General features: G+C 43.0%; 1 protein-coding gene across 1 annotated transcript in view; it reads left to right on the top strand.

The window, feature by feature from the left end:
* Positions 1-16,514, top strand: part of LOC117234782 (homeobox protein SIX3) — a 54,232-nt gene extending 37,718 nt beyond the window's left edge. Inside the window, exons 2-3 of the mRNA XM_033496316.1 lie at positions 13,343-13,738; positions 14,434-16,514. Coding sequence (XP_033352207.1) covers positions 13,343-13,738; positions 14,434-14,818 — 781 coding nt within the window. The 3' untranslated portion in view covers positions 14,819-16,514. The remainder of the gene's footprint in view (positions 1-13,342; positions 13,739-14,433) is intronic.
* The last annotated feature ends 292 nt before the right edge of the window (positions 16,515-16,806 follow it).

Genomic DNA, 16,806 nt, shown 5'->3' with positions numbered 1-16,806 from the left:
GAATAAATACTGTAGCGTGTATCATATCATATCGTCTCATCAATGATACACGCTGTCTGAATGGGAAGTCACGAAGAACATGTTCATTACATGTTTTCCTAATTGTTCTAATATTCAGAGTAGCTATTACAAAAACCAGTATAATATGATCTACACAAAAGATAAACTTTATAGAGTACAATCATTTGCTGGCTGAAAAGTCGAGTATTAATTTTGTTTAACATTGTTTTTAGTACTAACATTCAGAATTTTTTGGAAAACGAGTCGATCGATCTCACAGAGAAACATAAAACCGTACAAAATTTCTTTTTCCCCGCGATTAAGCTCCAAACGTTTATACCCATCGAATTTAGCTCCAAAATCACCAGAGTATCGTTCGTAATTTTCCACAGAAATTTTAGATCTACGACTTTTAAAGGTTCCTTAATGATATTTCGAAAAGTATTTCTTATCTCGCACTATATCTTCTTCCATATACTTTCCATTCTGATTTTTCTCGTACAGCTTTCACGCTTCAATATCAAATCGATACTTTCCGCGTTAAAGCGCGTCTTCTAATATACAAAATACTTGTTACAACGGCCAACGTAATATACAAGTATCTTTATCGCAGGCAAGCTATAAAGGAGAACGATGGAACCCTTACTTTCTGTACCAGAATTAATTGTTCCGACGATTAAACGTTAGACGTTAGAACGTGCGCACCTAATTTAAAGTTGTCCGTGTTATTCCGTACTGGCGGGATAAAAGGGCAAACCCGTAGCCGATTGATAATTCGCCGAGTTCACAACTATTTCTGTAACGCGCAACCCCTAGACCGCGAGCTCCGGTTAAATTCTCTTTAGAGTGGCCTGGCGAAACCCCACGGGGGTTTCCAGGATATTACCGGCCAACAAAATAATAACGCAAGACCGTCGAGAGCGAAGGGATGGCGGGGCCAGAGGTGGACGACGAGTAGGATAGGAAAGGTGGTGGACGGGGGAGGTTTAGGGTGCAGCCAGCAAAACACACAGGGCGACTAAAAGGCTTACGGGGTAATTTGCGACGGCTTAAGGCCAGGCCAATCTGATCCATCCCGCGCGTATACGTGAAATCTTACACCCAACGGTACGGTACGATCTTCGTGTATATAAGAAGAGGCAAAAAGACAACGGAAGAGAAGAGAAAGAGAGAGAGAGAAAGAGAGAGAGAGAGAGAGACAGAAGGGTAGAAAAGTCGAGAACAAGGTCGAAACGAAAAGAAAGAGACAAACGGAAGAGGGTATACCTCTTTGAAAAACGATACAGGGTTGCCTCAATGGTCCTCCCCTTGCTTTCTTCGTCTTCTTTCCTCCCTTCGTCTTACCCTCTGTCCTTTCCCTTTTTGTTATTTTCTCCATTTTTTACGCATCGATATAGCTGTGCTCCCTGCTTCGTTCTGCTTCTCCTTCTCGATTCCTTCTACCTACGTGTTCCGCGTCGTCCAGCCCGGTTGCCTCGCGGTGAACACGAGCCGCGGACTTCACGGGCTGTCGCGTAGAATTTGGCCGGCGAATTTTTTCTCTGGAAATGGTTAATTGAGCGTGCGCCGGTGCAAACGAGAGGTTACCGGGGGCTATTTCCTCTTTTTGCACGCTGGTCGACCAACTCGCCCGCTTCTCGCTTCACTAACGCTCCGACCGGACCTCCTTAAGTTACGTTCGGGTTCCTTGTCCGCGGTGTAATAGGAATTAAACCCACCCCGTCCCCTTTCCATTCATCGCGCGAGACAAGAGTTTTTTTTTTTTTTTTTCGGGAATTCGATACACTGCGAGTATTGTCGAAATTTTTGCTCGCTTTTAGAAGCCCAACGAGACACACTTTGTCGTGAGGGAAACGATCGAAGCAGGATGATTTGGAAGGGTGGAGGTAGGACAGAAGGAACGATAGAGGAACGTTTTAGTGTCGCGATCTCCCGTCGTTCCTACTCATGGTGGACGTTTTGTTAAGAAAACAATCGGCCTCGATGCGATTCGCAACGGTACGGAACACGATTCGCTGAACCGATCTCCGCAGATAAAAGACAGGTAAAGATGAATGGCGATGGAAAGACACGGCGGTCTGTGAGGCGGTAGGCGAAAGAAAGGGAAAGAGGGAGAAGAGCATATTTCAGAAGCGAAACTTAATTTGCCCCGAAGTGTGCCACGGGACTCGAATCAATTCGAGGGCTCTCGAACCTCGGAGAGCCTCTAAGCGACGGCGCGTGCCTCAATCGGATGCCATTGAAGTTCCTCCTCTTTCTCGTCATGCGATAATTGAGAGACGTCGATTGTGGTGCACTCGTTTCGCCTGAGAAACTCCTACCGTCCTTTAAGCAACGAAGCTTCTCCGCTGTTTCAAAAATTCCACGCAAGCTTACGAAGTTTTCGAAACGTTTGGAAAATTGCCGCCACTATAATAGCCACGGAGTTCGTATATAGAGATCACAGTGATTTTAATCGCGTTTAGTTTCTTCGTTATCCTATGATCTGATTTCGCGATACATTGTAGCGAATAACAAGAACTATATTGCAAGAGAATCGCGTAATATCGTGGTATTGTACCGTACGTAAAGCGATAACGGTCTATTAAGTGACACTAGAACTGTCAGAATCATCAGAATGGTCAATTTGTAATTTACAACGATACGATTTTGGAGATACGCGTGACCCTATGTAAAATATACGAACGATAGTTCGTTTCGTTTCTTCCACGATATATTTCGCTATATTCCATACATTTTGATCTGTTCGTTACAAGTTTTATATCTACGCATATAATTTACATCCAAATTCTTCTATCGTTTAACGTACTTTTCCTTTGGCGACGGGACAGCGATCCAATTTCCACCGCTAGTCACCAAGCGAATAAATTGATAAATTCACGTATCCACTCTAATCGTCTCAACTCGAGCGACATACAAACGACTGAAGTTTGTTTTCGCCAGTCGGTTTTCTAGACAGAATTCGTCGAGCAAATATTGTCCGTCGGATTTCTCGAGAATGCAGAACAGAAATTAAAAGACGAGCACGAGCTCTCCTGCTTTCTTCTCTGATACCTATCTTCCACGTCAGTTTGTCCGACGAAAAGAGCCCCACGCATAGGTTTAGAATGCGTTAAGAGGTCCTCGATGGTGTTTGCTGACAAACACCCTTCCGTTCTCGCGTTGCCTCGATGGCGCCCTTGCTACTGCCTCGAGTGAGTCGATGGCATTCGTCGTCGACCCTTTCACTCGCGCACACAAACGGAGTCTGATTACACATTAATTATTTACCGAGTGATTTCCGATGTATGCGTCGACCAGCTTCTCGAAAACGGGTCATTAAATTAAATGAGACGCCGGAATTCTCATCGAGATCGTGTCTCTAAACGCGCTCGTGCAAATGTCATGGAAAAAAGATACCGTTTACGAGAGACGGCCGACTAATATAGCGGCGATTAGCGGCAAATAGGCTTTCTTGCGTTCTACTTGGCCGGTTCATCGAGCAGAAAATAACCCCGGAAAAGATACACGAAAAGGAACACGCTTAACATCGCGTAGAAGTGAACAAGGGAAATATTCGATAACGATCTATGGCGATGAACAAAAGCATAGGTACGTTTCCAAGTTTCCCTCTAGAATCCTGCGTAAATCGGCAAAACTTTATATTCTTCGCCCGATTTCTTTCGGGAATATCACTGTCGAGCGTAAATGTACGTATCCGTTGCAATATATAAGATCCGTGAAACGGATTATAAAATATATACAATTTTCTAGAGCTTTAAAAAATTTCAGATTTCGATCGCTGGAAAATTAATTCTCACGGAAGAATCGATCGTACGATCATTTTGCAATCGGTGTAGAATGTAAAAAAGAACGAATGGCGATTCTGGAACTGTGCACGGGAACATGAGAAATTTTCGATTATACGAAATAAAAATTTATCAGGATTATTCTAAGAAGTGGGATCGGTGTCGTAACTACAACGAATAGTTTCGCTTATAACGCATTTAGTCTTTCAAATGGAAAATCTTCGAAATGAAAAATCGACGGAAGAATCGTGTATTTTTAGCAGAAAGAGCCGACCCTCGCAACTTTGCTACTTTTGTTCATCACCGTGTAGTTCCTTGAAGGATGATCGAAACTGGTTAATTGCCCTCTCGGATCATTAAACCGATTGGTAAATTGTTTTCCAGCGAGGTACACGATCGCCGTTCGAAACTCGCAATAACAAGAGACGCGGTGCGTTTTCCGGCAGAAAAATTATCCCTCTTGCTCGTTTATCTCGGTCGAGTGCAAATATTGTTTCTACGACTCGTCGGACGGACAAGCATTTTTCCAAATCGCGTTCCATGTTCGTCGGACTACTCGCGATGTCTAACCAACCGAGAATAATTTTTGTCCCGGGAGCCGCTCGGAAAAGCCTAAAACAACGAGATTAGTCTCGACGAAGCATCCTCCTCAAAGAAGGCCAAGGCAAGGATTTAATTTCCAAGGATTTTCCCACGAAGCGGTCAGGTTAGTAGATGCCTAACTCTGGGGGACCTCCGCAAACACTCGAAATGTCTATGCCTCTGTAAAATATTATTTGTCGTTCTTCGGAGATGACGAGGATGTTCCAAAGCGGGAAACAGTGTCGTTCAGACGAAATCCTTGAGAATTCTTTTTCGCGGTAATTTGCTAATGCGTTATAGTTAGGCTGTTACGTGTCAAAGACTTTATCGTCCAACTTATCGAATTTTTATTTTTGTATTTTTCGTCGAATATTTCCAATAAAATCTTATTTACTATTATTCGATACTTCCGTTAGCGAATGTTATTGAATATCGAAAATGTTGTCACGTGAATTCGAACGATGTCTTTGTTAGGTCGATCGTTGGGAATACCATTGCAAATCATACTTATCCGAATATTATCTAAAATACTATAAACTATTTCTTCCTGAGTTATATATGTTCATATATGCGTTATATGTATCAATGTATATAGGGCATCTCCTTCTTGTTTAATTTATACTTTCTTTCGTTTTTTTTTGTGGAATATTTGCGAATAATATTTAATAATATCTAATCTTTGCTAGCTTATCTTTTACGATGTTTATAACTCGATAACACGATATTCGAGTCAGTTCACTCGCATTTTTCGCAACTTTCACGCGCTATTTCGCTGCGTGATCCTTAATGACCCTTCGAACGGGTCTCGATTTTAGAAACGCTCGCGTCAGTGGATACTCTCTTTGTCCGCGGACAAACATTTGCCCGGTTTCTCGGGAGTGGAGGGTAACAGGAAGACGAAAACGATCGTCGAGCCGCAAACGGGGCCACTCTAAACGCGGCCGTGTTCGCTTTTAGACGCCATATTGTGGCGAACGACGACGAAGACGACGCTTGCCCGATCTCGGCCCGGATTAAAATACTGCAAATCATGGGCTACCTGTGAACGAGCCTCTCGCGTTCGTTCCATCGTTTCATTCCTTCGTTTCGTGCCACCAGATATATCCTCTACTTCAGAGAAACTCGGTAGTGGTAAAAGAACGCGTCGAGGATGAAATTTTCGCGAAAGCGCGGATGCCACGATTCGTTTCGCCGCTTCTTCCTCGAGCAACGCGTTCTTCATTTCCTTTCGCGCGTAACAGCGTAACGCGAACGAACAAACAAATCACTAGCCGATGATTCATTCGACGAATTCAACGCCACGCTTTCCAACCTTCCGTTAAATATCTCGTTCGATAAGTCTCGTATAATACGATTAAAGAGCTACAAGAGATCGCCGTACGACGAGAAAGTCGTGAACGCCAAACGACCGCTATTGGCTAGTTGAAAAAATCCAAATTCCATTGATTTATAGCGTAAGAGGGTCACATTTCGCGAGAATTTTTTAGGACAGAGCATTCTTTTTATCGACAAAGGTGGAATCACCTACAAATTAATCATCCACAGGTTTGAGGAGCTTGTTATTCCCATGCAAATCTACCAGCTGTCTTCTCAACCGTACTGAATAAACGTGTAATTTTTGGCTCACTCATATTTCATTATCGCAATACTGAATATCGATGTTGTATCTAATCTACAATTGCGAATCCTCTAAGGAACCATTAATTCGAACGATCGATATTATTGTCGATATTATTGTCAATATTATCGTCAATATCATTGTCAATACTTAAGGTTCTCAACGTTGGATTGACAATATTTATCGATCGTCTAGAGGGTTTCTCGCCAACGGTAATATCGAGAACCTTAAATATCATCGATCGTATCGATCGTCGCTCCCTAACAAAGGCAAACATGCTCTACGCTTCTGCGCTCAAAATACCAATAAATCCAATCTCGTCTCTTTTGAAATAGGCATCGCTGCTATAACAAATTAAACAAACCGACTCTAAATAAGCACGCGTTTCGTCCAACAGTTACCCCCGTTTCTTACGTGAAACAGACGTTGTTCAAACGAACGCTGTTCAATAGCCAACAGTATATAATCGAGGGTGGAAAGCGGCGTTTTAAGAGACAAACAAGCGTAGACGTGACTATACCCAAGGGGTGGAATACAAGAAAGAGAGACAGAAAAAGAGAGAGAAAGAGAGAGAGAGAGAGAAAAAGAGTGGCTGTAAGCGAAGAAAGAATTGAGCATCGGAACCGAGTCGGCCAAGAGGGCCCGTATCGTTTTAACGTCTCTATTAGCGGCTATTAAAAATGAGCTAGAGACGAAAAAAAGCGGTGAAACGATGGTAAGAGATGGACGAGAGGCAGGAGGGGGTGGGGTGGGTCAAGGGGGTCCCGGTTGCTTGAAATCGCGGGCCCTCTGTTCACATGCCGTCTCCTCCTCGTACCGGTATCCAGTTACCTTTTGTACAGGCCCTCGTATAGCTCAGATTTTCGAATGATATGTTCTCCATTGTGCGCAACGAGTATTTAGCATGGCACGGGGTTGGTCTAAATCGAGGGTTCACCCGGGGGAAGGGAGGAAGGCAGCAAGGAGATGGACTCGTACGAGACGGCACGAAAATCCACGGCTTCCTCTCTCTCTCTCTCTCTCTCTCTCTCTGTGTGTGTTCGACACACGGGGGTAGATTCTGTTAAAATGATATCCCTCGTCACTCTGGTAGAGTCGAGAATAGATCCGATTCTGATATCAAGTTGAAATTGATCGTTCTCCACGCGTTTTTTTCCCCTCTCTCTTCTTTCATTCGCTTTGTAGTACCTGGGAGAATCGTAGAAACTAGTTTCGAGAGGAGAGCAGAGACTGGCTTGGAGATATTTTGGATGTTGCAACGGAGTAAAGTCAGTAATACGAGTAAAATTCGAGTCACTCTCGAGTGAAGGATTGGTACTTTTGTATGTAATTGGTCTGCAGCGAGGAAATTGTTCGTGCTTCAAATATGGTAGGTTGGAAATGTTCGAATCTAAAAAGATCTTCAAACACAATTGAACATGTAGCGGCACATGACTCGACGGAAGATTTGAATAGGGAAGAGACTCGTAATATCGTGCCTTGGAATACCAACTTTGTTTTGGTTTGCTAGGTCTAAAGGTAAACAAACTCCGGACAAAATATTATTCCCGTTATTTGTAATCGTCAACCGGAGTTACATATGAACTCTAACTTTGTTGATATAAATAAACGAACGTGCTGTCTAGGACAGTTAAATAGTCGTATAGTTAACGGCTAGAGGAATTGAATTATTTCGAGCGAGCAACGATTACGTCCAGTATACACTATTTCTGTACTTGTACTTACATTGACTTTAATATAATTGGCTATTACAATTTTACCACTCGTCTCTTTATTAAACGAACCGACGCGTTTAATAACCACCTGAGACATAAACAAAGAAAGCCGCATATAATATCGTCTACTTATGAAATATTCATTCGTCTACAAAATTCTCAACTTATAATATCTATATACCTAGATATATCGAATATTTGCGATCGGGCGAACATTTTACAGGTTGTCAGTGAACCCTCTTCTTGCATATGCTGCGCCAAAAATCTAACTCGCAAAAATCCTTATCCTCGACTATGATCGTGGAGCGCAAATATCGTATAGATATCGACGGCGTTAAAACTGGTCGAAACGATCGAATCAGTCTTTAAAGAGGCTGTCAGACGCGGCACGAAAACCGGCATCCTTTCACCGGCCGTAGTTTCTCGATCGCAGATCAATCGGGCGAACTCTTCTACCGGCACACACCGCAAGGACGACCATCTTGCGCGTAATTACAGTAGCTTCCGTCACGGTTTGAGACCCGCGTCGCCGTCCGCGTGCATAATACTTTACAACATACACGAGGGATTACAAAAGTGACTCGTCATGCGGCGTAAATACTTAACGGCGGGGCGCATCCTCATCGCCGCGCGGCGTTCCTTACGTTGCACCTGATACTTTCCCCGGCGGCGGTAGAAGCCGCTTGATGAATTTCTTTTTTAATCATGGCCATCGGCAGTGCCGAAACTTACCGCGTCACCTGTGATAGCTCGTTCGAGCTGTTCGACGCGGTCCTCGATTCGCCACGCGAAATACGCCCTGAACTTTTGCGAACGCGTGCGCGCACGGACACATGCCGCGAATATATTAAACATACCGGATCCTATCGAAATAACGATAAAAAAGGGAAAATAAGGAAAGAGAAAAAGCGGAGCTCGTTGCAATATTCGTCGGGCCGTGGCCCTTTTTCGTAGCGAGCTCGTTGAGTTTTAACGAGCGGCCGAACCGTGAACGCCGATATCCCTCGTTAACCGCGGAAACAGTGTAGAAGCAACACACGGTTTGCTGGCATAACTCGGGCCGACGCTGTCTCGCAGTTTCGTAATTGTTCGTACGTGTGAACAGGAATAAAATTCGTGTTTTGAAATGGAACACCACGCCCCCTTGTTAAGCTTTCGATTAATTCAACGACGATAACGATGGGAATACGGCCGATGGATTTAATACCTGTAGAAGTTAACATCGATCGTACAATAGAATACCGGTCTCTGTCGATAAAGTATTAATTTATCAGTCAATAAGTCGATCTTTGGAGAGATCGTATGGCGAAAGTTTAAATCGTTGTTAATTTCGTTATTGATCGATCGGCGGTATTCCTTTTTACTTCCATAGATTCGTATCAAGGAGTTACTTTTTAACATAACAAATGTATTGTTCGTTCGATGTTGACGATGTAAGATACTTCTCGATATAGAAAGAATATACTGTATCAGTTTCAAATATATCTTCGAACAACGTTCCAAAGATACTGTTGGTTATAAATCGCGCAAAGAATCAGAGAAATTAATGTCGGTCTGGTGGTATTCACGGCGAAAAATTGACACCGTAAGCTCGAGCCTCCGCACTTTAATGCCACGACATTAAGACGCGTTGAATAGGGACGACGATCGGTGGACGAGCACTAAGTGGAACAAAACGGGAGAGGCTGGCACATAATAAGTCGCACCGCTCGTGCGGGTGTCTCGTGAAAGGGCCGAGACAAAGGGGAAGCGGTCTTGAGGCATAATTAAAACGCGTCGAGTGTCCCGCTGATGCGAGACACGTTAAAAAAAAAAAAAAAAGAAGAACCAACAGAGGAAGAGGGAAAGAGAAAAAGAGAGAGAAAAAGAGAGAGAAAAGGAGAGAGAAAAGGAGAGTAGGTAGGTACGGGTTCGATTACCATGTCCAACGCGTTTCAAACAGGTCCATGTGAGAGTGGCCTCTACTCGAATCGCGTCTCGCTACCGCTCTTACCTTCCTCTATTACCCACGGAATCGAATAAATCGCTTTCATACCTTCGTCAGGGAAATTGACGTCTCGTTATATATTTCTATATATAGAAAGTGTGAAAGGAATGTCAGACTTACGGGGGATGTTGGTGAATAGAAAAGAGCCGGCGAGATATATGATTTAACCCCTTGATGATGGACGTTGTGAAACAGGAAGTTTATACAGAGGCAAACCTCAAGGTGATAATTTCACGAGTAACAAATAAATAGGAATCTTTGTTTTTTTTTTTTTTTTTGTCAATGTATCTTGCGAGTATCTCTAGTTTAAATAATAATTTCTATTCTAATATCGATGCTCTCCGTTTTATACGGTTATTTTCGAGTAATTTTGTCATAAAATACGAAGCGAGAACAAGAGAAGTTGAAACGAAAGCAAAATGATCGAAAATAGGATTACAAAGGCGCGAAGAAGACGAATAGCGCGTGGGGCAAGCGTCTAAACTTAAATGATCGAATCAGTTGGATAGTTGGCGCGGTTCCTACGCGTACGTTCGTCTTTTTGGAGCGTGAGGAAGCATCGAACGATCCGACGATTCTCGTTCGAGCAGCGAACCTGTTCGAAATCACTCGAGGTGTTACCGTGGTAACAGTGCGGGCTGGAAACTCGATTAGCAAAGAAAATACGGGAGTATCTCAGGAGCCTCGGCGTTGAATCGATCTGGAGTAAAGAGGCTTTTAAGGCGACCACAACATCTCATTGTCTCTGGCAGACTAGCGAATGATTCTCCTCTCTGTTAATACCACATCTAGAGAAAGCGTTTTCCACGATGGAGGTACAATTCTTCGCACGGTGTTTTCCTTTTCCCGTGTTACAGGATTACGCGATCGAAAGTGGCGGAAAAATTACGTTCACCTTAAGTTCAAGGTATTTGCAGTTTCCATCTTGCATGGTTCTACGGTTGAAAATTCCTTCGCTCGTAAGCGTAGAAAAACGCATTCTCACGAGGCTCGTCGATAAAGCGAATTATAATACGGATTTTCTCGATACCTTTGTCGGCCGGCCGGTTTAATACTTGACCGTGGGTGGGCACGATGAATAATACTTTCCCGTCGACAAGTCGGGACATCCGTTCCGATCGTGCCACGACTGTTCGTCATTTATCTCTGACCGCGATGGATGAGTCGCGTGAGAAGTTCGCGAAGCGTTTCTGTATCTATCCGTAATCTCTCGAGTAATGAGGTGGATCCTCCTTTTGTACGAACCCGTCCTAGGGAATCGTCGTTACTCTCCCGTGAATCCTTCTGCTCACCTGGGAAGGATGAGCCCGCTCATTAATTATAGTCGCTCCGCGGCGATGACTGGAAACAAAGTGTTTTCAGTGTCGGGGGTACATCCACCTAAGCCTGTCCTAGGACGGGAACGAATTGAAATTCTCATCGCGATCAACGCGCCTACGCGCCACTTCAGCTACGAGATGAAGGTGACCGACTTGCTACCAATAATAATCGCTGACCTTTCTCGTTAACGTTTCAACGGCAGATGCGTGCTCGAGTAAACGATCCGCGAAAGAGCGATAAGAGATAGCAGATGCGAGAAACGTCGTTGGTTCGCTTAAGAAAATTGCTAATTTTCTGTACGTCGTATAAGACAACGTAATATCGGCGATAAAGGCAGCTTGTATCTCTAAGGAAGTTTACGTGGTTCGATAGTTTTCAGGTGGGTAGTTTCGCCTATAATGTTTCGACATGGTCGAATTATCCGGCGCTCGTTCAAATTCGTCCGAAGAAATTGTACGACAAGGAATTAAAAAGTGTACGTATACGGATAAGATGCTTGATTGTACTAAATTAAGGCAAGCTATTAATATTATCCGAATCTAGTATGGACATGAGATACAGAGTAACAGAGAACGTAGGAGAAAATAAAAATACATTTTTGGACGACTCTGTAACGGCACAGGAATCAAAGGACGATGCGAGTCGAGAGCGACTCATGCTGTTGTTTTGCCTCAGGACATTCACTCAGCCTTGACGCAGAAATGTAATGATAAACAAACTCCGGCTATATGCAACCGTCGAATGAAGACGAATTTGAATTTTCCGACTTTCCCTCGACCAGCATAAATAAACGGACGCGATCGCGAGCGACAGAGTATCGAACAGCATCGAACAGCATCGTACAGTATCGTACAACATCGTATAGTATCGAACAACATCGTATAGTATCGAACAGCATCGTACAGTATCGAACAGCATCGTACAATATCGTACAACATCGTACAGTATCGTACAACATCGTATAGTATCGAACAACATCGTATAGTATCGAACAGCATCGTACAGTATCGTACAGTATCGTACAACATCGTACAGTATCCAACAGCATCGTACAGTATCGTACAACATCGTACAGTATCGTACAACATCGTATAGTATCGAACAACATCGTATAGTATCGAACAGCATCGTACAGTATCGTACAGTATCGTACAGCATCGTACAGTATCCAACAGCATCGTACAGTATCGTACAACATCGTATAGTATCGAACAGCATCGTACAGTATCGTACAGTATCGTACAGTATCGTACAGCATCGTACAGCATCGTACAGTATCCAACAGCATCGTACAGTATCGAACAGCATCGTACAGTATCGTACAACATCGTACAGTATCGTACAACATCGTACAGTATCGTACAACATCGTACAGTATCGAACAGCATCGTACAGTATCGTACAACATCGTACAGTATCGTACAACATCGTACAGTATCCAACAGCATCGTACAGTATCGAACAGCATCGTACAGTATCGTACAACATCGTACAGTATCGTACAACATCGTACAGTATCCAACAGCATCGTACAGTATCGAACAGTATCGTACAGTATCGTACAACATCGTACAGTATCGTACAACATCGTACAGTATCGTACAACATCGTATAGTATCGAACAACATCGTATAGTATCGAACAGCATCGTACAGTATCGAACAGCATCGTACAATATCGTACAACATCGTACAGTATCGTACAACATCGTATAGTATCGAACAACATCGTATAGTATCGAACAGCATCGTACAGTATCGTACAGTATCGTACAGCATCGTACAGTATCCAACAGCATCGTACAGTATCGTACAACATCGTATAGTATCGAACAGCATCGTACAGTATCGAACAGCATCGTACAGTATCGTACAGTATCGTACAGTATCGTACAGTATCGTACAGTATCGTACAGTATCGTACAGTATCGTACAGCATCGTACAGCATTGTTCAGTATCCAACAGCATCGAACAGCATCGTACAGTATCGAACAGCATCTACACAGTATCTACAGAGTATCTCGGAGTATCTCACGAGTATTTACCGAGTTACGCGACGAGCATTAACGAATGTTCATTCCACGATTTTATTCTGCGATTTATATTTCGTACTAACGACTGGCGTATACGTCTGTACGTTAATTTATTTATTTGTTGGAAATATAATTGACGGATTGCGACAGCAATCTCTCGCTCTCGTTGTTTCACGTTATATTTATCCTCGACCAATCCTCCACAACTCGAATCTATCAAGTTCATGTTTCGACTGCAATTAACGTAAGTTTTATGAACGCAAAAACACGTTCTGTGTTTCAACCATGTTGTGTTTCAGAATGCAGCAGCAATCTGGTACAGGAAACGGGGGTACACGACGCACTTTGAGTCCTGGACCAGGAGCCAGCGATTCAGAGGATTCTGACATCTCGCTTGGTGGAACGTCGCCTGCGTCACCGAGTTCCTCACCTCCGCCAACTCATCAACCATCTCCTGTTCCTCTCGGGCCTCTAGGTCCTCTACCTCCACCATCCTTAAATTTCCGCTTCGATCCTTCGCAATCGCAGTTTCGATTCAACCACGCGACGGCCTTCAAATTCCCGCCGGCGGGTTTCCGATTTGGACCGCACAGCCCGCAACACAATCATCCGAACATCTCTGGTGGTGGAATCTTCAGGCTGACGGAAACGAGCCCGTTCCAAGCTGTGGGACCGAGAGGCGATCTTGGGTCGAGGCGAGTAGCTTTTAAAAACCTATCCTTAATCGCGCGCTCTTCGATTAATCCGCGTTCGATGAATCTCAAAAGTTCAAAACTAAACGTTTCAAAATCCTCTCGCGTTTTATCCATCGAATCGATCGGCAGGATTTTTTGTAAAAGTCTTTTCTTTCATCTGTTAACAGGAGGAGATTGTAGATTAACTCGTTATTCGAATCGACAATGTCTTATCGCTGGACAAAATAACGTCTCTAACAACTAATCAATTGGTTCGATATCAGTGATTTATCATATAAAATTTGTATTCCGTGACTGTAGAACTTGCTGTATATTTAAGGAACGACCCTGTTAACAGACGATATCTGTATTTGCAAATTTCCTCGCCGTTTACAAATTACACGTCGAAGGATCTTAGTGCCCGGTGCATGTTGATCGAGATGTTTCGATATACTCGGAGTACAATACGATATACGATTTTGCGAAAATATTATATCGCAATACAAATTACCAATCCTTGAATAATCGACGAATATGTCAACTTACTGTAATCATTCTGAAAGATTCAGTGCAATATGCGTCGACAACGACGACCACGACGATCAGCGCACGAACTTAATAAAACTAACGTCGATGAAAGCAATTCCTTCGAAAGTCACGAAGAAAATACTTTTTCTAAGAAAATATTGATCTGGAACTACACTTTTCAATTACAGACTACCGGATCCTCTGGGTCTACCACCGCCGAGGTTGCACCCACACGACAGTTTGCTCCATCATCCACAAATACAGCATCAGCTACCGGAAGGAATGTCGAGGATATCGGAAGGCTCGCGTCTCTCCGATGGTGGAATTTCGCGCCTGTCAGACAGCCTATCGGAAGCTCACAGCCCGCCATTAATGGCAACGAACTTGTCTGTGACGGGTCCGCTAAGGGTTGCAGTTCCGAGCCCTCACACGCCTTCCTCGCGGGGTAGTCCAACGGCCAGTCAACAGACTCCCCAGGGTCAGTCTCAAGGCCAGGGATTGATAAGGGTGGCGACACCGCCTCCACTGAATCCGAAACCACCGCAGATCCACAGACCTTTCTCGCCAGCGTGATACGACGAATTGGGAAACGTCATTTCAAGAGCGAATGAACAGGATCGATCCATTGTATCGAGAAAAATCGTAGCTAACGACGAGAGTCAATTTCTCGACAAACGTTTCGAGGTTTTATGAAAGGAGTAAAGCGAACACGAAGATTTTCGAGCTCTAAGAATCTACGAAATGATTATTAAAAAGACGAATATCGAGGAAAGGTCGACAAAAATAGAAAAGCTTACTTGGACGAAGACATTGTTGTTGAAATTTACGTTAAAAGTGTTCGTTACCAAGTAGTAAAACAAGGTGAACATTTTGCAATACGGCTGACGATGTAGAATTCGTAATTATATGTTGCACTATGATAACATAAAGCAACCCGAATGTTCCGATGGACGAGGCGTCGGTAGATGGCTGAAGAGGACGTGTGCAATTATCCGAAGCAGATACGAACGATGATCGCATGTAAATAACGAGGTCACACTTTGAACGACACATTTTTTGTTGAATGAAAACGGAACGCGAGATCGATCCGCTTTACAGAATAACAAATTTCGTGTAACGATATATTTTTTTATTTGTTTTTTTCCCCTCTTTCGTAGTCTGTACATAGCGATACCCCCGTTGAAAAAGAAGGACGCTGTTTGAACGTAAGAATCGCCCTGAAAACTGCCACTCATTGTTTCCAACGTGTTGGCCAGCTATGTTGAACGTGAAAATTTAACGCGAATCAGTTTCAAATCTTATGCTAATCCAAATAAGACAGAACGCTAACCCGAGATCGTAGAACTATGAACGGCCTAAACGTAGACTGAGGCCGAGCTTCGAAAATAACGCGTTGTTCGCTCTACAAAATTGTACGTGACTATTATAAGCGAGCCTTTTTATCTATTTACAACATCAAAGTCTCGTATGGAAATAGTTTTTTGTCTTCTTTTTTTCTTTGTTAAAAAATAATAATAAATAAACAAAATCTGGAAATCGTTCATGCTAACCATCGATCAAATTCAAATACGATTTTATGTATCGCGATTCAAACACCGTTTCAAGTGGATCGAAACGATACGGTATCGTTTGTTGTCGGCACAAATCGATATACATAAATATAAAGAAACAGTCTGATAAATAATTTGAACACTGGTTGATATAATTTAAGATATTTCGCAAAACGCTCCCCCTCCCCCTTTAGCTTAGGTAGAGATTAGAGATTTGTAAATTTCCTTAATCGGTACGCTCGTTAAAGGAATCGTTTACTCTCGGAGTAACACGCGGCTCGATCACGATTGTCAAGAGACAAAGACGATCGATCGACCAAGTTGAGTCTGGGTAACGATAAAGAAGAGAAAAACGAAGTAGAAGAAGAAGAAGAAGAAGAAGAAAAAGAAGAAGAAGAAATAGCGCGAACATACGTCGGTTCGCATTTCCTTCTCTCTCTTTGTAGATATACACATAAATACGACACACGTTAGCAGAATTTCTTGTATAATCAGCCCTTTCTCCCTCTTATAAATATGAACATACTACAGCCCACGTATACATAAGTACCTTACGTAAAGAATATTAACACGAAACTATACATATATAAATATATGAGAAGAAGATGATTCATTATTATTATTAATATTATTAATATTATTATTAATATTATTATTTGCGCCTGTACATACATTCACGCGAAAATATATTAACAGATTATTATGATATTACAACAAAAAACTATACTGTGAGTGTTCAATTCATCGTTTGTTCCTGAATCGATCACAACACCCAGTCTCCATCCATGGAACTCGATACCGTACCCAGCAAGGTATCCATCTGCCAAAATTCGCGTGGCTCGTCAAAATTTCCCAACATCGGCCAAAATTAACCCGTTGAAATCAACACGGTTTGCCTCGCGCAATTAACATCCGCGTTTCGCGTTTCGTGTTTCGCGTGCTCACTCGTCGGCCAATTTTCTCCTGCCAATTGTATCTATTAATATCGTTATTTCCTCGAGCCAGGCTAAT

Source organism: Bombus vosnesenskii, unplaced genomic scaffold (assembly GCF_011952255.1).
Source record: "Bombus vosnesenskii isolate JDL3184/JDL3185 unplaced genomic scaffold, Bvos_JDL3184-5_v1.1 scf7180000013309, whole genome shotgun sequence".
Lineage (NCBI taxonomy): Eukaryota > Metazoa > Arthropoda > Insecta > Hymenoptera > Apidae > Bombus > Bombus vosnesenskii.
The sequence above is the reverse complement of the archived record's forward strand: the minus strand, read 5'-3'. Positions and strand labels throughout refer to the sequence as shown.